Source organism: Cryptotermes secundus, unplaced genomic scaffold, assembly GCF_002891405.2.
Source record: "Cryptotermes secundus unplaced genomic scaffold, Csec_1.0 scaffold57, whole genome shotgun sequence".
NCBI lineage: Eukaryota > Metazoa > Arthropoda > Insecta > Blattodea > Kalotermitidae > Cryptotermes > Cryptotermes secundus.
In genome coordinates, this window is record NW_019725840.1 from 209316 (window position 1) to 233468 (window position 24153).

General features: G+C 36.9%; 2 protein-coding genes across 4 annotated transcripts; one reads left to right on the plus strand and one right to left on the minus strand.

The window, feature by feature from the left end:
* Positions 1-8: 8 nt before the first annotated feature.
* Positions 9-10120, plus strand: LOC111863586 (5-demethoxyubiquinone hydroxylase, mitochondrial). 2 transcript variants are annotated; one of them, XM_033751123.1, is made up of 5 exons: positions 9-175; positions 7999-8157; positions 8479-8653; positions 8965-9114; positions 9717-10120. In XM_033751123.1, exons 3-5 carry the CDS (start codon positions 8500-8502, stop codon positions 9992-9994), a joined length of 582 nt encoding a protein of 193 aa, XP_033607014.1. In that variant the 5' UTR covers positions 9-175; positions 7999-8157; positions 8479-8499; the 3' UTR covers positions 9995-10120. The 2 variants fall into 2 exon arrangements, with proteins under 2 accessions (XP_033607014.1, XP_023705811.1); XM_023850043.2 differs by lacking the exon at positions 7999-8157.
* Positions 2300-23468, minus strand: LOC111863585 (protein shifted). Of its 2 annotated transcripts, XM_023850041.1 has the most exons (9): positions 14694-23468; positions 14169-14311; positions 13915-14012; positions 12981-13125; positions 12171-12314; positions 10671-10871; positions 7615-7710; positions 5302-5511; positions 2300-4269 (listed from the first exon to the last, which is right to left on the minus strand). In XM_023850041.1, exons 2-9 carry the CDS (start codon positions 14308-14310, stop codon positions 4229-4231), a joined length of 1077 nt encoding a protein of 358 aa, XP_023705809.1. In that variant the 5' UTR covers position 14311; positions 14694-23468; the 3' UTR covers positions 2300-4228. The 2 variants fall into 2 exon arrangements, with proteins under 2 accessions (XP_023705809.1, XP_023705810.1); XM_023850042.1 differs by lacking the exon at positions 14169-14311.
* Between the last annotated feature and the right edge of the window lie 685 nt (positions 23469-24153).

The window sequence follows — 24153 nt, forward strand, 5'->3', positions numbered from 1 at the left end:
TAACAAAATAAAGTACTTTTTTCAATCAGGTTACCAGTGTAAAGACGTGGGGCAGTGGTAAAATTGAAATATATTACATCAGGAAACACAGTTATCATAAGTTAACAGTTTATATTGTATCTTGGTTGTGACAGGATGAGCTGCCACTTAACTGTACTGAAAAATAACAGCACAGGTATATGCACGAAACAGTTTTACATGTCACAATGATATGTAGGTAACTGTGTATGTTCAACTGTGTGATTACTGTTGGCAAAACAATATCTGAAGAATGTTATCCTTGAAGACAAAGAATAGTGCTTCAGCCCTTAAAACAGCATGACTTCAGCAATTTGATTCTTTATAAAACTTCTTTGTTCCTTTTAGTATTAAACTCATAAGGCTTATAGAACTTAATAAGACAGCAGTACTATCAAGCATCTTCATTTTATACTAAGTATTTTTACATACTAAACACTTAAGGAAGATGATTAGCATAAAATTAAACGAAAATCTCTTTGATCTGCCAGAGTGGACTTTTAAGTATGTAGCTATATTAACAATCATTGATGTCTGTTGAAAATATTAAGATTACCTTCCTGTGGAATGTTATGGCAATTATTTTAGCAGATAGGCACCACTATTATTTCAAAGTGCACCTAAAGGTCTGCATATAAGCATTTTAAAGCCATGACACGATAATACAATCAGCAGTGAGCATTTTATATTTTTTTTTCCCCCCCCTGAAGGACTCATGTATGTATGTGTTCAGTGTCCTGTATTTTTACTCGCTTTGTTGGAGCTTCTGGTAGATGTATTTGCTCTGCTATACATATCATAGACCAATCCTCATTAGTTGTTCATCCTGTGATATTAACATTAAAAATGCTGATATGATTGCTTTGTGGCCCATCTAGCCTCATATACACATAGTATCATCATGGGCTTTTCCCAGATGAAGTGACCAGGATATGAAGCTGAACACTCCCATGTAGTGGTAAGGTTAGAAATGCGCTAAAATCTTTATGGGGGAACAGCCATGTCAGTTTTTATTTGAAAACAAACAGTTCAGACATCTCCATCATAGTCAAAGGTGAATGACCACACCATTCATATATACAGTTTTGTCAAATAGGTTCTACATGTTATTGGCATACTGTGCAGCAGGGAAGGAGAGACAAATTGTGCAGTCAGCCAGCTAGCCGTAACCTATCACCATTTGGTTTAACCTAGTTCATTGACATGAGATTAGAATTCTTGTGCAAAGTTATTCACATATTCATTTTTTTTCATAAGTTCAAATTTGGGGACATCAAAATGTTGTCTAAGCTCAATCTCAAAACTATTTTTTTTTTCATATATATATATATATATGATTTTGGGGGACATAACTACACTAATGAAGTCCCAAATGCAGTAAATTCCAGTATCCATGCATTTGAAATTTTCAGATTTCAAAGAAAAATTTCCCATATAAAGACTGAGGTTCTCACATCAGTGGTTATGAAGAATTCTATCTTCTAGGATATAGGTCTCCCAGTATCCAGTAGCCACCAAACTCACTTATGCAGGTGGCATTATAGAGGCTAGTTAAATTTGTGATCATATTACATTATACATATATGAAATCTTTCATAAAAACTTGTTTTAACTTTGTATAGGGTTTCTGTAATAGTTTTTCACACGCAACCAGCAAACCCCATTCCCCACATAGGCTGCATTCCGGGGAGTTTACTAGCATGGCAGCAATATATACAGTATTTATATCTAAGCAATACCAAATGTCACAGTCAGTTTATTGGCACTCTTCAGGTCCCATGTTGGAGTCAGGGTAGCTCAGTTGATATAGTGATCGGCTACAGCTTGGATGGCCTGTGTTCAATTCCCAGCAATGCAAGATTTTTCTCTTCTTTACAGTATCCAGACTGACTCTGGGGCCCACCCAGCCTCACATTCAATAGGTACTGGGGGCTCTTTCCATGGGGGTACAGTGGCAGGGTCATAATGCTGACCACTCACCTCCATCTAGTTCTGAGGTCAAGAATATGTTCAAAATATGTCTTCATGGCATAACGCTTAACTAATTAAGCACAGGAATAACTTTGCCATTCACTTTATCTCAGGCCCCAGGTTTGAAACAAGATTAGGAGCTGCATATCCTGACTTAACTTTTTTGTAGTTTTCCTCAGTCCCAGAAGGCAACTCCTGGGATAGTTCAGGCCATGAGCGCTGTCCTCTCCACTTCATTAATTCTATCATTTTACACTATATAAGCTAAGCTACTGACATGGTTGTTATATAAACCATAAATAAATGTAAGTGAAGTTTCTGCATGCTTTAATTTTACACAAATATAGATATCCTGTTATTATAGTCTTTGCTTGTTTTCAGTAAATGCAATGAATACAATCCATTATAAAAATACATCAACACTTCATGTCAGTAGAAGTAGTAGACCCTTGATATAAAGAGAGTGTTGGGGTTGAGTTTAAGTACCCACATTATATATGATGATAACAGTTTGCTAATTTTGGAATCCCTGTTATTATATGTACAGTATTTATGTAATGACTAAAATACCAACCTCTTCAATAACTCAGTGAGATTTTCAACCAACTACACTGCTGTATGGCTCAATGTGTAATTTGCTAAATTTATTTTAGGTGTCCTCTAATGAATACTTGCAAAATCTGTCCAGAGTTGAGATGTATTATCTGCCCACATGGCCAGAGTTTTTAAAAAAAAGTGATTATGATAAATGAGGGACAGAATATGCCTTGACAGATCTGAGGTTCTCATGGTAGTATGAAGATTATGGCATGGACTGTGATGCTGTGTAGTACAGACTACATGGTGTTACAACCCAGAAGACTACCCTTGACAATCACAGCTGTGAGAACCTCTGGTCCAACTGAGTGTCAATATTATAGTCCTCTGGAATATGACACTGTAATGTTGTAGATTTTGTATCAACATGCCCCCCCTCCATCTCCTTGAAGATGAAGTTAACAGATTCCTCCAGCATGTTTGTATCCATCTACCAAATTCCATGGTGTCACATCTCAGAAAGCCATAATCTTGGAAGTTACATTATCACATAACTGGCTCAGACAACATGGCACATAAGACATTTAGTTCACACTGTGAATATTTTCAGTAAAGCTATAAATACTTGGGGATAGATGGAAGACATGTCTCTTGTCTAATCAAAACTGAAAATAGCTTATTTTGGTACAGATTGCTGGCATCTTAGATTTGAAGTTATTGGCAACTGTTTGCTTAAAATTTCTGTTTTGTATTTGGGAAAGAAAAATGATATGGATACTCTTTCACCCTGAAGGAGGCAGAATTCCTCCAAGATGTCAGTAAACTTCTACCAGACTACACAGCATCACGCTCCAGGTGACAGTACTCTTCGTGAGGTATAACTGATATACACAACAGTTCAGGAGAAGCCTGTGCTACCATCTCAATTGATTAGTTGTCGGAGGTACTGGCAGATAGAATTCGCATCTTTTTTTTAGTGGCATTGTCTATTCACTTATGATTCACTCATATGCAATACAGGAAACACATGTCTATCTTTTGTGGGAAGACAGAATATATAAAAAATTGAACTAATATGTTCATGGTCATTTATATTCGGTTAGAAATCTTGTCTTACTGAAAATACTAGCCTTAGGTATGCAGTACTAACACACACACACACACACACAGAAAAGATCTTGCTTTATATTATATTGGAAGAATTAAACTAAATATGTAATGATTTTGCAACATTTTCAGGTGTGTCTTACTGAATCATTTGACCATATGTCCTGTGAGAATATATTTAGACGATTATGCCTTTTCATGTCAGTTTTAGTTGTGATTTGAAATAATTAAAATTGTACCATTCCTACAAGAACGACAACCAAAAGTGACTTTGTCTTGTTTGCACTTGATCAAGGAACTGTTTATATTCGATCAGTGGTGCCAAAATCAATCTGTCTGAATCCGTAAATCAACACAATATAGTATAAACGTTTTTGTTTGGGTTACATCATAGAGTTCACATCACACATGTATTCATACATCCTATTACATATCATATGTCTGTATTTTGCTATGTAGTAGGTGCATTTTCCTCAAATGGAAGTAATTGGTTAGTTGGATTTTCTTGGAAAATGAAGAAAAAAAAAGAGACATATACTTTGATCAGTCTGCATATAATGCTGTTTAATGGAAGTTAGCTTCAGAGCGTGACCTTCTAACGACGAACTCTGCTTCTGTTGCGCATCTGTGGGGCTTCTGAAAAAGAAGAAAACCGCAGTGAACCAAAGTGAAGGCAATAAGAATATTTATAAGTAAATGACAAATGAGACTAAACAAACTCAGTATACAAGAGGGTTAATCAGACACAAAACTGGAGCTTCAATGATGAAGAATTTTTGTTATTTTTAGATCACACCTGCATAGATAATTCATAACTGTGTTCCTACTGCCTATGATCTTGTTCACCCAATAAAGATATGCTAAGATTCTAATGTTCCGTATTCCGTATTGAGGGGGTGGGTTTCCCCATGCACTTAGACCGGTTACTGGTCCATTGTGCGTCCCCCTTTAATTTCTACTGTCTCCATACCCTACCGGTACTGGTGCTTACTATGAGCCCCTTTCTGCCAGCGAGGTTCCAACCTCTTACTGGTAGTGGTATCTAATAGTTAGTCCCTTTCTGTCAGTGAGGTCGTCCCTCCTCTGGCAGGGGTTACTAGTCCCTTTCTGCCAGCAAGGTTTCTACCCTCTACTTGGCAGTGGTATCTAATACTTTAGTCCCTTTCTATCAGAGAGGTCCCCCCTCCTCTGGCAGTGGTACCTGATACTTCCCCCATCTATCGGAGGAATTGCGAACTAGTTTGGCAGGAAACTTGGCCTAATTTTGCTCAGAGGTCTCCTAGAGACATGAGGTTCTTTTACGTGCCGTAAATCTACGACACGGGACCCACGGCTTAAAGTCCCTCCCGGAGGACTTGTTCCCTGAATTTTTCCGCCCTTAAAAATTCCACGACCTCCGCCGGGTTTTTGAACCCGCGTACCTTGAGTCATGAGGTGGGAACGTTACCCCTAGACTACGGAGGCCGCTAAGATTCTAATGTTAGTACTGGGAAAATCTGCCAGAACTTAATATGATACTCTTTTTTCCTGGCGTGCAGGCAGCCTGTATGAATCTGAGAACACACCTTTATCCGGTTGCCAAGGTTAAGAATGATGGAACTTTACCTCTATGCTTCTTTTATGTCTTAGCCACAAAGACGGATTTATAATTAGTTTCCAGCCACTTACTTTGATGACATAATTTTCCGTACCAGCCTGGATCACAGACACACGTGTTGTCAGGCCTGCATGTTCCATGCCGGCAGGGTTTTGTACATGTACTTCTTGCAGGTACATGGCGTCCAATCTCACAGTGATCTCCCATATAGCCAGTAGGACAACGACACTTATTTACACCCCGGCAACGCCCACCATTCAGACATGGAATGATACACTTTGCTATAAAATGAACAAATACTATTTCATGAGAATCTGTTAACATTTCTCTCACTGAGAATATCCACTTGTGAAGTTACTCAATAGCAAACTCTGACCTTCTGGTCTATGACAGAAAATAGCTTATTGTTCTCTCCATCGGTAAAAAACATACCTAGAGACAACATTAATATCACAAATTCTGAAATTAATTCTTTGTGGAATTATCACTGTCCTTGGGGGCACCATGCTACAAGCTGGAAGATCGTAGGTCTGATTCCCAATGAAGTCACTGAATTTTTTTTCAATTTACCTAATCCTTCAATCTGCACTGTGGCCCTGGGGTTGACACAGCCTCTAGCAGAAGTGAGTACCAGGAAACTTCCTGGGCGGCAAAGGGCGGCCGCCGTGTAAGGCTTGATGATATTCACATATATAAATTCATATTTCAGAAAGTTATGTCTCCATTCTGTTGGGCTTTCCTGGTGATATGTTTTAGTATCCAAAGTATCCTCAGGTTTTTAATAAGTACAGATTGAAAATTTATATTTTATTTATCTTTACTATAGTTTCATTCATATACTGATTTAATACACTTTTCTCAATATTCCTTATCTACTAAATTAGCACACTCACGTCTTACCGTCCCTGTGCAACCTCATTCATAATTCACACTTACAAAGCTTTCATCTCTTCCTGTTATTTGAATGCTACATGTTTCGGACCAACTGGCCATCATCAGATTTAGTAGATGAAACTGCTGCCCCATTGTCACACTTCTACACGTTGCATTGTAAAGGTGTAAAATACTTATAAATACTTTAATTTTTAATGATTTTTTTAAAATATCATGCCATGATTATTCTGTTGTGTGCATGTGTCTGATGTATATTTTGTTGGTTTTTCTTTGGTGCTGTGTGGAGCTGTTCTGAATTTAGAATACACAGTGCAACAGGATGCTGCAGTATATTATTATTCCATATATAATTATAAAGTACTTTATAACATTTCAGTTTTAACTCCAACAGAACGATACAATTCCGGGTTCAACTGTCCTGAACCTACACATTTGGCAGGAATACTGCTAGGAAAATACAGAGGTTAAATCTGCAACCCTTTGAAATCAGTACTTCTGCTCACATGTCATATAAGCACAGTTTCAAGAGAAGTGACTTTTAATTTAAAGATGCAAATCTTAACCGGTGTTTACATTAGGGTGGTGCCGCAGCGGAATCCTGAGGCAAGAAAATGTGCCTTTTTTGAAAGCTGTGACCACGCTTCGGAGTGGCACATTCGTGCACCTTTCCTGTACGCTTGTAAGTCATTTTGCAATGTAAACACTGGAATGTTTGAAATGTATTACATGCCTGGGGTCGAGTTTCCACGTGATCATTATAGTCACTGTATGAAGATGGAAGGGGTGTTACTTATGTACGGTGCTGTTGCTGAAGTAATAAAAATTGAGCAGTTCCTTGCTGAAAAAAAAATTAAAATTTTGGAAAGTGCTGAAGAAAACTAAGGTGGTGGGTTAGAAACTGGACTGCTAAGAGAGAAGCGATTGGTCCATCAAGAACACTATCGGATGAACTTGTATCTAACAACCCAGAAGATTTCTGACTGATTTGTGACTATCTTGTATCTTCCTCAACTCTTGTGAATAAGAATTCCTTAAATTCTTAAATTTTGAAGCAACTTCTTTTGGACCGAAGCTGTCAACTGATAATGCAGCAACAATATGTTTGATTGCTGCAGTTCGCTAGTCACGACATACAAACAGGGTTCACTTTGACAAAGCTGAATCAGCCACATGGCACTGTTCTCCGATAATTTAAGCGACAGTTTTCCCGACATTTTGGCAACGTTCCCGCACAGTGTGCACCACAGAACTGACACTCATGCCTGTAAATACACCAGGTTCGGGTGAAAAAATTAAACGCAGTTTGATTATTTGTCACGCCTGGCTGAAAAAAGCGTGGCAACTGGCAGGCATGCGTTCACGCCTATGCACTCGTGGCTGTTTTGTATACACGAGCCATGACCATGGCCAAACTACTTTCATGTCTGTTATTAGACGTGGCACCACGCTAATGTAAATACTGCTTTAATTTCTTAAACAAAGCAACTTACAGAATTCACAGCGTAATCCATAATAGCCTTTTGAGCATTCACATGTGTCCTTTTGAATGCATTTCCCTCCATTCTGACATTTCTCAGCACATATTCCTGAAAAAGAACGTTAGTTATTAAAAAAAGAAGAAACGGTATATTTTAATACCTAAACCAGACAGTCACAAGTAAACAGGCTCAGATATGATCTGGGTGAGAAATAAGCAGGTGCGCTTTTATTTATGTTTCTCTTGGTACCTTGATCAGCAGTAGAACTGAAATTCTGTATGCATTTCTCATCTCTCCTTGATTTGAGCACCCTGATAATATTTGGTTACTTATGCAAGTTACAAAACTCCTCATTACGAAATGTTGTCCAACTTTATGTTTCTTTCTCCCTCTTAGGTCAAAATATTCTCTACAGTACCCATCCTCACCATCAATCCATGTTCTTCAGCCAGTGGGTGACCAAGTTTCATATCCACACAAAACAACTCATAAAATTATTTGAATCTTTACGATTATATTCAGGATTGAGGAAAATGAAGGATTCTGAACTGAAGGGTATGAATTTCACTAGTTTTATTTAAATAGAATATATCTGAGTCTAGTGATCATGGGAGGACAATATGAGACTGGCTTTCAAAGACAAACAGGGTAGGAGAGCATGGACTGGATTCAAGTGACTCAAAATAGGGAGTCTTTGTGAACACGGGAATGAATCTTGAGTTTAAATGAAAGGCAGGGAATTTCTTGACTAGCTGAGTGACTATTTTCTGCTGAAGCAGGACTCTGCTTCATGGAATTACTTAAACCAGTATTAGTTTCTTTGGAATTCTAACTACCTGACTTAAGTTATGATTCTGGTTTCAATCTGATTTTCAGTGTTGCTCTTCTTGTGAGGCCATGTTTCGAATGTTGCTAATTAAAATACCTCCAATTCCTTTTGGAGTGAGGTATGTAAGCAGGAGTTCACCAGAAGTGGACAGCATCATCAGGGTGGACCATGCTGGAGAGTTAGGGGCTGATCGTATCTACGCTGGACAAATGGCTGTGCTTGGTATGTAATTTTTATATTTGTAAACATACTTAATGAGGTTGAAACATGTTAAATTTTATTAAATAAATAAAGAACAATCATTTTATTATCATTTTGGAAATACAGTCTTCCTTCATTACATACTTGATATCTGTTGGTTATTTCTGCAACGGCCTAAAAAAATAGAAAGAGAAAGTGGACAGGATAAAAAGTCAGAATATATGTCAGTTTACACATACCATGTGTAGAATACCATGCTTAGAATTCTAATAGCCATAAGTTAGGAATCTATGAAGTACGGCTGGTGATGTCCCTCCCCCCTTCTCTTGCAGGCAGAACGAATGTGGGTCCCCTCATTCAGATCATGTGGGATCAGGAAAAAGAGCACAGAGCAAAATTTGAAGAGCTCATTAACAAGTATAGGGTGCGGCCTACAGCCTTGGTTCCCATCTGGAATATTGCTGGCTTTGTGCTTGGTGCAGGTCTGTGAATTAAGACAAGATATCTACCAAATAAACTAAAATATAGCTAAATTAAGCACAGGAACAACTTTACCTTACACGGTATCTACCAGGTCCTTTTATATTTATAATAAAATCTTTGGATTTATATTACTGAAATCAGAAATTTTAGGGTTATAGAATATTACATCCAATTTTAGCAGCATACTTGCACAATTTTGAGTTGCAGCCATTTACAGCCCAGATACTATTCAGTAGACAAACATTTTTCTTATGTTATCTTGCCAGAAAGGGTCTCTGTGGACAGCCATTTTTCTCTTGAGGGCCAAGTGTCACCAGCGTTCTATGATTTGCCAGCACCTGGTCCACACAAATAGTGAAACAGAAATTTCTGCAATTAATGCCACTTATTTGTAGTACAGCAGGGGAGTTTGTCTGTGTATGAGCCAACTTGTAAATGTATGTCATTTCAGTAATCATGGTGGAGTGGTCCATGAATCAATATGCATATGCTGTTGGAACTATTTTCAAACACAGTCTGTTGTGCAGAAGAGAAACATTTTTAGGCTGGAATATAAGATTTTACTGACTTCTTTTCTGTGCTTGTCTTTGAATTGCTACAGGGTCTGCTCTGCTTGGTCCAAAAGCTGCCATGGCATGTACCATGTCAGTAGAATCAGTTATAGTTGATCATTATAACGATCAGCTTCGAACTCTTATGTCTGATCCGGAGGCTAACAAGGAGCTTCTACAGGTCATTCAGAAATTCCGTGATGAAGAGCAAGAGCATCATGACACAGGACGAGACCAAGGTGCGGAACAAGCGCCTTTCTACAGGGTTCTTACTGAAACCATAAAGTTTGGCTGTAAGGCAGCCATTGCCATATCAAAAGTGATATGAACCAATAAATCATGTTCCAAACATGTAATATTCCCATGTAATATTCCTTTAGTTTATGATGAAGAGAGCATTGTTACTGAAAGTGAAACCTGATATATTATAAAATAAATATAATTTTAGAAGTCATGCTACAGTGTTTTATACAATTTAATTTAGATATTTTCATAATTTTGAAAATATCTGCCTCACTGGAATGTGCTTGCCATTTGACCCAAGGTCTGCGCATTCAAACCTGGCTAAGACTCATGAATTTTTAAGGGTGACAAAAGTCCATAGCACAACTTCCTTTGGAAAGGAAGCAAAGAGAGTCCCATGAAATACATTTATGGCATGTAAAAGAGTATTTCGCTCCTGATAAGAGATGAATGAAGGCAAAATTGGATGCCGTTTTCAGTCGCCAACTAAGCTCCCTACTATGTTTCTAGATGCTGCTGTGGTCATGACTGTGGAGGTCTCTGGCAGACGAGTGGTAACAACTTTAAATCACTTACCCCAACTAAAGTATTCAATTACATAACTCACCCAAGTGGTGTCCAACCAACCATAATTTTGAAATCATATCTCATCCAAAACAATAGAGACATGCTACCCGTTAGTATACTGAGGCCTAGCTGTGAACAGACATTCTTAATTTGTATAAGGTGAATAAATGTAGCATTTTCCCATGGTTTCTTACCCCCTTCACAGTGCCTTCCTTGAAAGCCAATTGGACAGCTACACATCCCTGGAGCAGTACAACTGCCCCCATTCATGCACTGTGGGTAACACAGAGCAGTCTTACAGTACTGCCCCATGTAGCCTTCAGGACACTGGCAGATCTTCTCATAATTACACCAGCCACCATTGGCACACTTCTTGTCACATTCTGGATCTGGGCCTTTAACAGAGAACACATAATGTATGGGAGAGGGCTTGTCTATACATCTGCATGGATAACAACGATTTTGTCAGTGAAAATCTGAAATACAGAAAATATCTTAAGTAATGTATATGTCTCTCCAAATGAGAAGCTTATTTTTTTTTAATATTGCTAATGGGGTGGAACTAAGTCCCTTGTACTGCAGCCACTTCTGGCTTATTGTACCAGGCCCAGATGATAGGTGAGGGTGATTGTGGAGCAATTGGTGGAATGAAGATTGGCAAGGGAAACCGAAGTACTCGGAGAAAACCTGCCGCAGCGCCAGTTTGTCCACCACAAATCCCACTTGACCAGATCTGGGACTGAACCCAGACCACCCCGGTGGGAAGCCAGCAACTAACCGCTTGAGCTATGGTGCGGCCCAAATGAGGAGCGTCATAACTTATACTCTTCTCGAAATATAATTAGAATGATCAAGTCAAGGAGGATGAGTTTGGAAGGGCATGTAGGAGGAATGCATATAGGATATTGGTGGGAAAGGCAGAAGGAAAGAGACCACTGGGAAGACCATGGCATAGGTGGGTGAACAATATTAAAATGGATCTTAGATAGGACAGTATGAATTGGATTGATCTGGCTCAGGATAGGGCCAGTGGATGGCTCTTGTGAACATGGTAATGAACCTTTGGGTTCCATTAAATGCTGGGAAATTCTTGAGTAGCTGAAGATTTGGCTTCTCCTCAAGAAGGGCTCACCTCCATGAGTAAGTAAGTAAATATAATTTTCAAAAGTCTCTCCATTTCTCTTCTGCTATACTTACTGGCAATACAAATAAAATGGAAGGATTGCCATCACACTAACAAATGTTTGTTATATATCAATTCACAACATGTTTCGGCACAGACAGGCCATCATCAGGTGTTTCTTGAGGAAACAGACAAATGGTGATGGACTACATGTAAACTACAATGGTAGTAGAAACATTCTTTTGTTAGTTACAGTTGAGTCTTACTTACTAAGTAGTTTGTAGGGGGAAAATAAAGAATGACTCATGTCAAGTGCTATGTTCTGAAGTATTGTCTGTGTAGAATCCTGAAAAGGCCAACTTTTACATGTTTATTAAATTCTAGTTATACATACTAACCTCACATCCCATTTGTTGTAGTTAAATTCAATGCCATTAAGGAGACAAAATTAAACACAAGAAGAAAACATACTTGTAACTGAACAAAATAAAGACAATGGAAAACATGGATAAATGTTCTAATCCATATTTTAAAACAAATATATGTTAAGTATGACACATCCAACTCTCACCCCTCTGTGCACATTCCTTCCTCAGTCTAAGTCTCAGTGGAGTGCCTGGTAGGGGCTTCCCCTTTCTACTTTCAATAAGCAGTCCAATGCCGAATGAAGCGATGCCCGAGTTGTTCCCAGAGCACGGTAGGAACACACTGAATACTGTGCACATAAGATAATATGCCTCATTACATCTGCAGCCATATCAATAATCATTTTCTATATTTAGAAAGACTTTGCTTTAAATAGTTACTAACAACGACACTCCTTTTAGATTATGATATTTCTTCTCACATCACAACACCACAAGATAATGAATTCCATGCCGCACAGACATGCACGTCTTGGTCATTGTTAACAAATGTATTATAAACAGTAGTATCCGCTGGGATCTCATGCCGAGAAGTCTGGTAGAAGATGACTGATCTACTTCTGGGCTGAAAGGTAGGTCATGAAAGAAAGCAGCATCCTGCTTTCTGGTTGGTTTACTTTATGACCTTGAAGATGGAGGCAGTGTGCTCCTCTGAAAGGTCAATAAACCTCTATACATGTGTAATATCTCACAAAATAGTATTGTTCATAGTCACCGCCATGAGAACCTCGACTCTCAAATGTATTATAATGCATTTGTCCTATGAGACAGAATCATAAACTGGAGAAAAGGTATATAAAAATAAATTTCAATACTCTTTATATCATTTTGTTGTTTGGAAAATCATCAGATTTACAAAAGGCATCTGTTCATGATTATTTGTTTCTGAAAGGGATGTGTTTTATAGTACACAGAAAATACATATGCTTCAAATGTTTTTACAAAAAATATGGTACCTTTAGGTTTGCGTGGCACACGACCCTTAGTCTTGATAGAAATTACAGGTGGCTCCAAAACTGCCTCATCAAAAGACTGAAGTCTATCAAAATTATAGTAGTACTTTTTAGTTCCTGACTTCCACGTGAAATTAACATAGCCAACCTAAAACATACATGAATCATTTATTAGACTTCATCCTTTAATCACAGAGGCCTTTTTTCTTACTCTGTACAAATATTTAAACCACTTGTTGAGGATTATCTGGTTCAAGTAATCAATACAACATCGTAGGTGCCAGAAGAAGGTATCAAACATGCTTGCAGTTTACATTCTGAACCTTCAGCACACACAAGACTATGAGGCCAAAATGTCAGAATAAATTATTGTTGCCAGTGTGTTATTTGCAATTACTGAATAAGGCTATTATGACAACCAAACATAAATCTGTGCAAATAATATTTTATTAAAGGCTCTTGTGTTAACTGAGTGGCAGGCAATCATGTGCCAGCATGCACATGCCTCATATTCATCAAAGGATCCAGACCCCCTCTCACCTTGGCTCTTTGAGAGGCATCAAGTGCCTAGCCCGCTCACAAAAGCACAGGATCATTCTAGAAATACTATGGCCTCAAGTTGAGTTTGGTCTTAGCAAGATATATGTTAGAATATTAAATAATTCTTTTACAAAGAATTTTAATCAAAGAGAGTATCTCATGACTAAGATTTTCCTCTCCAACAAGAATTACACTATACTGATTTCTTTAGTTGTGTAATCATGCCCAGCAGTAGTTTACAGAAAAATTAAAGGAAACTGAATCTGTAAGGTATAATTCAACGTTATTTTGAAACTGAATGGCTCTTAAGAGAATGATGTGAAATGAAAGGCATTCTTTACTACTGTCTAATGTTTTTTTTTTTCTAAAATCATAAACCACAGTCTGAATCACCTACCTCTGATGGAATGATAGGAAGATGTTTTTCAAAGTTTGGATCTAATATATACGGCAAAACATGTCCATCCATTATGGCATAAATTTCCATCGAGATACCTGTAAGAATACACACATGTTTCATGCGCTAATAAATGAGATTGTCATACATCGCGCCATATTTCCAAGGTTCTTCGTTCAACCTGTTATTGGTTTGCGTGACAAGAATATTAATGCCATTGGCTGTTTGACGAATAAAATGGAAGTCTTACTCACCGCTAAACATTTTCACTTGTTGCTCATCAATCCACAAATACAAATCGCCATTCCTTGGCGCGCTTTTAACAAACACTGTTACCACGAACAAAAGTATAGTATTCCGCATACTGATTCGTTTAAAAATGCCAATTATAAACATTCTGGAACATAAGAATATAAGCACTGAAACGCTACTTCGTGCGCACACTCGTGGCCTTCCTCCACCAATAGCGAGGTTTGATTCCGTTACCACGGCAACAACGAATACTGAGGAACATTACTGAAATAACTATTTAATCATCAATTATTTTCTTCCCACGTGAGATTTATTAGATTTAAGAATAGTCACTGGAATGTACAATGCACTGTCAATACTGACATACAAAGGTAAATACTTTCCACAGTTCATATACTTGCTTAGAACGAAGTTCGATTACGGTACAGGTTACTGGATACAGTGCTTGCTGTTGGTCTCGTGTGTCAAATTAAACGCTTGAAATACTGTATGGGGCAGAATACGCCGTTAGTACTCATTGTAATTACCTTAATCAATTTCACTCCTATCATTCAGCACTGACACTTGTAATACTACCACATCCAGCAGTGACATTTGCTTGAAATACAATCACAACAAAGTCACGAATACATTCTGTGATTTCAGACAGACGCGACGAAAGTCGGTAATGTCATTTCAGTCATTTTATGCCTCACGCTGCCATAACCAGGCGCACACACGTTTATTTTTTGGCCCTTTAGCCTCTTGGGGCTCTTCGGCTTACAGCGCCTCAGGCATCAAGGGCACAGATTACTAAATTTAGATAGGCAATTCAGTGCTGTCGGTGGGCAACGTAGAAATAGACACAGATGACTAAACATGCAATAGCGACGTTTGAATTTCGTTATCGTTACTTTAAATAAGTAAAAGCAAATCATTATAATTATTAACAAAAGATGTAGCATAGTCACATATAGACGCTATTGGTGGGAAATTCATCACATATAATTAGAATGACGAAGTCAAGGGGGGATGAGATAGGCAGGGAATGTAGTACGCATGTCTACCTTAGTTGATCAAGTTAAAATTAAATCACATTTTTTTAACAAGTTTATGTATAATGTGGAATTCATGTACTATGGAATATTACTGTATTATCTGAAATGTCTGTGTATGTATTTATTTTGGAAACAAGTATTTGTATTATAACTTGTTCTACATCCTTGGCTTAGGTCTATCAAGTCTGAGACTGCAAATAAATTATGTTCTTTTCTATTCTGCCAAAACAATATCATTCCTAATTTGGTACTTTGCTGTTCCTGTAATGGACTTGTGCTGTTGTCACATTACAGCATTAATAATAATTTTACAACCCGAAATGAATACTAATATGTTTAAGTCCCTCTTGATGAATTTTGTGCCAGGACTGCTGGCAAAACAAAGAGAACGGAGAGGTAAAGAATAACAGATTGTTCTTCATTAAACATTCCCCAGGTACAAATGATTAATAAAAAACTAGGTTTCCTTGGAATAAACATGAATCAGTAGTTTAGGGTTGATTGGAGGATTAAATCCATTATGACATGCTTCCCACATAATGTAATTTGGTAATTGTATCAAACAAGATGCACCCACCCTCTCTCCTAGTAATAGTACATGCTGTAGCAAGACAAGACCAGCAGCAGGAAGGTTCTATCATTAATGCTAGTTCATGGTTAAGCGCATTACAGCCATTTTGATGATTCTTGCTAATATATATTTTTTACCATCTATATTTTCTTTATATTTATGAAGTTATTTCAGCTCTCTCATGCACCACTGACAATTTCGACTGGTTTATGAATGCAGTATTATGTGAACATTCTTTATACTGGAGTAATGCTAGCATTGTAAACAGAATGACATGTCTTGTGGTGAGGAAAGAGGAGGAATTGTGGTATTTGATGGAAGTGGCTGTTCTTATTCATAACACTGTACACATGACGTGCCAAGAATTGTGAAGAGTACCTAAACCTCAAGAGAGATGAATCCACTTGATGTCTGATTTATGGTCTTTACAGTGATGAAGATTCATATTATGGGTCTCTGAAGTACATCATGTAGTCTGGTAGATGGGGACCAATGTTTTGAATAACGTAATGCCTCCACCTTCAGGGTAGAAATAAAGATAATGTATATATACCATGGATGAAAATCAGTGCAACAGGATGCTAAAATACGACATTAAGTTAATGTTGTAATCCCAGAACCACATGATTTGGTCTACTCAGATTTTGATAGTTGGCTCTCATATTAATTTTTTTCTAATAATGTTCAAACTAAGGCATTTGATACAGTTCATCTACCTACGATTTTCTTCTTTCTAAGACAATGCAATAAGAACCACTTTGAAGTCTCCTAATTGACCTTCAAATATCCTATCATCAACTAAACAGTTTGGATCCTACTGTGTAAAATATGGAAATTGAAAGCAATCAAAGCCAAGAACTTTGGCAGTAATCAGGTTTGAAAATTAAACACTTCTGCAAATATGTAACCAGTTTAATCTGATGTATAAGTATACATTACAGCATCATAACCTGCACACACCGCTATGAGATATTTCTTGATATCTACATCTTATATTATTTAATATTTTTATTTATATATTTTTATTGACATCACACTAAAACTGAATGTTTAGTTTGTTTAAAGGATCAAATCACATTCTGGGATTCCCTCTACCTTCAGTTACTATTTATTTAATATTATATTCGATTCCCATTAAGCTCACCTCCCGCACTGATGAATTAGAGTTGGTCTTACTTTGGAATGAACTAATTTATTAAGCTATGGCATAGAAAGACTTGAATCGAACTTCTTCTACTCTTGTAAATTTACAGCAACACAGCAGTTAGAATTTTTTATTGAAGTGATGTGAAATTCACGGTGTAGTGCAGTCCATGTATTAGTCAAGTTAACAAAATATTCTTCTGTAATTTGAGAATGTGGGTAAAATATTTTAGTAAACTTAATACCAATACAAACCCAGGACTCTTGCATGACATATCCCATTATGGACACTGTTACAAAATATCACATTCAAGTAAGGGGGTGAAGTGCATGCATACATTTTGCTGGCATAGAAGGAAAAGGGACAAAGGAAAGACACTCTAATTTAAATGTTTGTTTAATGGTCATTTATTCCTTGAATGTATCCGGTAACATGTCCTTCACCCCCTTCAATATACAGCAGGAGGAAAAACTCAACTGAACTTATATTTGCAATTTGTTAAAAGTATGTTAAATGCTCAGCCTGAGTGCTATGTATAATTGCAATAATAATATAATAATAATAATAATAATGCAAGACTGGGATTGAACTGGAGCGCTAAGGTCATAATGCATGTCACTACTCCAATATAAACATGTAGCTAATGTTATTTGTAACAGCTTTAGGTTGGCGATTGTAGTCTATAGCCACAACTTTCATCATACCATTATGTCTCTTTATGGCAGTTTATATTTAGTTTGACAAGACACACGCACAATGCATATTTGATGGCGGTGATTATTAACGGTTTGGTATCTTAATGCAGTCTGTTCCTTTTCTTTATATTGTTCATTGATGCCTTCACAGAAACTCTTATATGCACTCAGGAATTGTTTTTCTTCAAAACTTGAACAGATCCTAACAACATGTATCTCTTCCAAGCATACACTTCTATATAATTTGTACAATTCTATTGATGTGCTGTTATATCTATTTCTTCATCTTCTTCATTCAATGTACAGGTTTAACAATAACTTGAATTCTGTGCCTTCCTGTATGATGGTATATACCTGCAATTAACTTCTGTACCCATAGCTGACTGAATCATTTGGGGTGAGAGATTATCTGTAAGGTAAAGTACATCAAGATTGCTGAATGACTGAATAATATTCCAGTTCACATAGATGTTCAACCAGCTAAATACTTGAGTACATGTAGCCCCCCTCCCCCTGCAGTTCTAGCTGAAAGAAATTCTAACTCCCCACTGTCTCTCAAACAAAAGCCACAATGAACTGAGTACTTGTTTATTAGAAATTCTGACTATTTTATGAACAGTATATTGGTCACAAATTTCTGCCATTTAAAAAACGTTAAGTAAAAAGGTTTCATTATAAGGAAATGGAACAGTAGCATCTAAGTTTTGAAGGCATTTTCTTCACATGAAGATGTAACACCAAAAGTTTAGTTTTACCTACAAGCTGCAAAAGCATCAGAAAAGAATGTCTGCTATACTATGTACTAATTACATTCATCTTCCCAACCATTCTTTAAGCCATCTATAGCATTTACAGGTCACAGAGATCCACGTCCCAAGACCAAGATTAAGCACGAATCTTACACATCATATGTTACTGCAAATCCAAGTCAGCACATTTTCAGTTCTCAACATAATGATCTAAGTCCATGATGGGGGTCACGCTTAAAATGTAACCATCAACAAGAAGGCACAGAATTTCCACCCATCCTCACACTCAACCAGAGAAGTCACTCCATTTCCACTCGCTGTAGTATCAACATTTTATGTGATTTTCCCAACTTACCATCTGTCATGTCACTGCAGATATAACACAACCGAGGCACTATACATTGGAATCAGGCTTATAATTATGTTTCCTTAAATATGCATAGAAGAAAACAGTGCACTGAGAGACACGATGACGATGATGTTTTTGTTAATAAGGTACATACACTAATAATAAAAAGTAACAATGTTATCTGATGAATATCTTTCTTAACAATATAACATTGTAAAAAGAGCGGTTGAAAGACATAGCAAACTTTCAAATATAAACTAAATACTGAGTGCACGACTTACTCCATAAAAAGTGATTTTATACAGTATTATTTAATATTCCTAGATTTTAAAAGACAAAATAACTAGTTTAAATTACAACTTTTTTGTTTTTTATACGTTAATAATAAAGTATGTACAGTTATGAGGAACCTCCAACTAACACAAGCAGGTGCGTCTTCTGGTTTTGAAGAGGGAAGCAGCCCCACACACCACTCATGTCCAAACATATGACTGCCAAGCACCATATCTGGTAGACAATGTTAACTCCTCTATGAGGCAAAAAGGAAAACTATCTCTTATCTCTCTCTCTTTTTGGATTGGACAATCATTATTGTTCAGATGGATACAATTTTAAAGTAAAATCATATCACATTTTAGTCAATCTGTTATATAATAAAATGAATAACTTCCATTTTCTGTTTAAAACCAAAAAGCAGACCTGCAATATATTTTCTTCTGATTCCTTATTGCAGACATCCATTTTATTAGACATGGCTATGTAGTTATCTTAGATCATAAGTAAACAATGCTACCATTATTGTTTCCCTGCTTGTATGAACTTGAAATTTGTAAATACCTTCAATTCATGCCTCAAATCCATAATTTCACAGGATTTTCAACTGTTAGTCCGTGGGCCATATCTGGGCTTCCAGCATGCAAATGTTCCCTCAACACTAAAAATACTGATGCCCCCAAACATCACCCAACTTATAATAAAACAAAAAAGTGTGAAGCTACAATTCAATGTGAGAGAATTATCTACCAAGTTCTACTCTAACGGTCATTTAGATCTGAAACCAATGTTTATTTCAAAAGCAGTCACGTCAACAGCCAAAACTGTTTTAACGCTGGTAATTAAAGTGTCCCCTCTGTAAATTTCATCTCCATTTCTCAGATGTGTCTATTGCTACACCAATAACAATTCTCCCTAAGTAACAGTCTTTCTTTCTATATCTCATTTCAATGTAAATGTACAATCCTGGGAGGGCAACTCAGAAAACTTCACAACAAAATTCCAATAAGAGTTGTTCAACAAATACAATACCATATAAAACATGGTTCTGTCTTTGCAGTTCATTTATAAGTAAAAGGTATCCCAGAAGAGTATTAAATTCTCATCTGGGATCAAACGACAGCAAAATTGTCTTATTGATTAATCTGTGACTTCCTATAGTCTATTTACAGTTCAGTGTTGTGAGTTATTTTACAGTGCTGTTAGTAGTTATACTATACATTTATTCAATGGCAGGGTGACGGAAGATCTGGAAGAAGCTGTGGCCTGGGGTACTGTCCCAGTGTTCGCCTGCAGGTACTCAGGAAAACCACAAAAAAACTTATCAGGACAGCCAGTGTCCTGTGGGTGATTTGAACTGAGCACCTCCCAAATACAAGTCAAACAGCATTACCACTATGCCAGCCTACTACTCGGTTAATAAGTGTTATAAATCCCAATAATCCGTTTTGTGTTCTATAGCATAAAAGAATTGCACACCCAAACAAATTCACTTACTCTGACAAAGAACCTTGTATATGCCACATCAACATGATGTCAGAGATGACAAAATGATTGTGCATGAAGACATTTACGCTTCATATAAATTCAAACACACAGTGTTTTTATGGACAAATGTTATGTAGCTCTAGAGAACTATCCAAGATAGCATCAGGGGGGAAAAAAAACCCACACAAACCACAACCCAACTACACTGTTAAGAAATCATTCCCTTCTAAGAACTTTCATTCATGTAGATAAATTTCACATTTTTAACACCACTCCCCTTAAGACCATTTTTAATCTTAGGATTTTGTTGGCCCCTAAAATGATTGTAGACTGCTGAGTATGGCCCTTAGGAATGCAAAAGCTGGTCAAGTCGACTGCAAAAATATCCAGTCGTATATGTAATGGTCTAAGATAACTACACAATGAGCACGCATAAAAGCAGCATCAAAAGAGCACAAAGGGGAGAGAGAGAGAAAAAAAAAGAAGTCATTTTTATATACATATACACACACAATTATACAACTGCGAAAATAATTTAAACTTTGAGCATTGATTTGCTTTGTAGATTGTAGTCTGTCCCTTTCCGATGAACTGGTTTTATTTGTGCTCACAATTAAGTACCTGAATGTACATAATTTATTCATCAAAGTGTCAAAAAAATTAAAGGTGCTTAATATAACTTTGTATTACATGATTGTTGCATGGAGCTCATTCAGGGAAAGTCAGCTGTTCCCCTCGGAGGAACGTGTCTGAACACATATTTACATTCAATTTTGATGCAACAACTTGCACCAAAAAAGTGATCCCCATTACCTCCATACGGCAACCATCGTCCGCGGTGTTATTCTTGCACATTTTCATTCTAAATACTCCTCTATATTACATGGTTATCCTGGGAAGTCAAGAACCAATCATGTATCAAGAATAAGAATTCTGCACAATCAATCCAGTATCACAGGAAGATACACCAATCAAATTATATAATGGACAATGTAATTTTCAGCATTCCGTTATGTGACAAAATACAAATTACTAAACATAATCCCAATTTTACTAACCATGAATCCAAACATTCAATTGTTTTAAGCTTTAATTTGCAGCTGTTTAGATGTAACTATTAACCCATACCCATCAACTGTTATGAGAGTCCCTTTTTAAGTTGTTTTTTGTTTGCTTTTTTTTTTGTAAGGACGTCCATGAACATGATTTTGGCAATTTCTCCCTTTTATTATTATATGAAAGGGAATGCAGAAAATGCTGAAACTAAAACTGCACTATGCTGAATTATGTATAAATACCTTTTTATGTTCTGTGGGGCTGTGAATAAAAACAAAAAGACATTTTAACACATAACCTACCAGATTATTTTGAGTCATAAGTTTTAATGTTTACCTTTTCATCCAAGTTCAAACATTATATTCAAAACTGATGAATGAATTATATGGAAAGTGAGATCAAAATTATTAAGGAAAGAAAATGAAAACACAAGGAGAGTAACACACATATATTTCTTCCCTAACAACAACATGGATGGCTTCATACTAAGTTTTTCAAAACAAATATTTTATTCCAACTACAACAAACTTTCACCACATATATGCATCTACAATATCCAACATCAAATTATATGTCACTCAACTAAAAAGGAGAATTTCTAGGAAGCAGTATAGTAGTATAACCTTAATTTGCAATCTCTTTGAAACTACCACAAAAAGTATGGGTGTAACTGGGGAGGTCAAGGGTATATGGGCAGCAAACGTCTTGTCATAAAGTGGCTTTACTGTACAGAAAAAAAGCACACTGGGTATGACAAAGTATCTCATGCATCCACTGTATTTAATTTTATCTTAAAATTCTCCAAATCCATATGTTCATCTGAATATCAGTATGTACATACAAAGAAAATAACACAAAAATAGCCCTCCTCACAAATAATGTATGGAAACTTTCATTACACCAGGAAGATAGTAAAGTGAATGTATGTATGTATGTATGTATTATATATACATAATAATGTTTTGAGGCATTTACATATAAAAATACCATGCACATGAAATCGGTCACATCAGTATATGCATATCCCACAAACAATGGACACTGGAAAACAGAATTAGAAATGTCTACTATACACACAAACCTACGCTTTACTGACTGAGGAGACTGAATATATTTCATTTTCTTAGAAACTGGCTTTGTGACATGCAATGCTGAATGAAATATAAAGGGAACACTACAAGTCATAACAGTTTTATATTTTCTGCCATAAAGAAACGTCAATAGCTTACAGTGCAGCTATATTATTATTGGATAAACTACCATATATCTTGTGTTCAAAGCAGTAGTTTTTAGGGTGCTGCTGTACTATGGGGCCAACTGTAAGACATCTTGTCTCTACATCAGTAGTTCTGTCATGGGCACATTCAGTTTTAATCCTTTTAAGCTACACACGAGATAAACCACTCAGAAGCACTGGGTTTATCTGACAAGGAATGTGTCCTGCAATCATTCATCAGCTGAACATAACTGTCCACAGCATTTCAAGAACAGACATTATGTTACCATCAAAGAACACTAACAACTTTTTAAATCAGAATCAATACATGAAAGGTTCAATAACATTTCACTGTTGATGTTTCAAAACGTGTGTGGAGTTTCAGTCACTGGATGGGTAATATATTTAAGTACTAAAAATTATTCACATCATAAATGCAACAGAGAACAAACATCCCAAGAGTGGAATGAAATTAGGCAACAGTGAAAATTTTAGTACTTTGGAGTTTTGGTATTATTAGTGAAAATTCTATGACATGTTTACAGTCTACTAACCACAGTGTCTGATACTGGTGAGATGTGTGGCATCCAACTACATACTTTCCACAGGTAAACTCATTATTTTTTATACAGTAACATAACCAATATCGGTGAGAAAGCCAGAAAGAAGGAGACACTAGGAAGACCAAGGCATAGGTGGGTGGACAATATTAAAATGAATCTTAAGAGAGATAGGATGGGATGGTATGGATTGGATTGATCTGGCTCAGGACAGGGACCAGTGGAGGGCTCTTGTGAACACGGTAATGAACCTTCAGGTTCCATAAAATGCTGGGAAATTCTTGAGTATCTGCAGATTTGGCTTCTCCTCAAGAAGGGCTCAGCTCCATAAGTGGCATAACCAATCTTTCAATAGCATGACCAACATGGATGTAAGGCAAACACATGCAGGACTGAAGACTAAGGTATAACAGCTATGTTCTCATGACCTGAAATCACCACACCATTAAGATATTTACAAAGCTCAACACATACTGACCTAACCTCAGTACCAGATGGAAGTGAATACTGAGTATCATGCTCCAACCTCTTTACCCCAGGGAAAAAGCCATAACCACATACTAGGCAAGAAACTCTGGGGGTGTCAAGAGTTGGTCTGGACAAGCTGGCAAAGAGGAAGGTCCTTGTGCTACTTAGGAATTTAACATCACCTACTAGCTAAATCGGGTCACAGTACTGACACAACCCCAATCCTGGAGGCTGAACCAGAACAAAATCTTATTAAAGCAGGACTGAAACTATAATGTATACCTGACCAATCCCACAATATAGAAACATTCTAACCATAAATAACTGAGCTGCCCACATGGAAGGGTCTTGAACTACTCCCACTCTGTCAAGCAGCCAGCA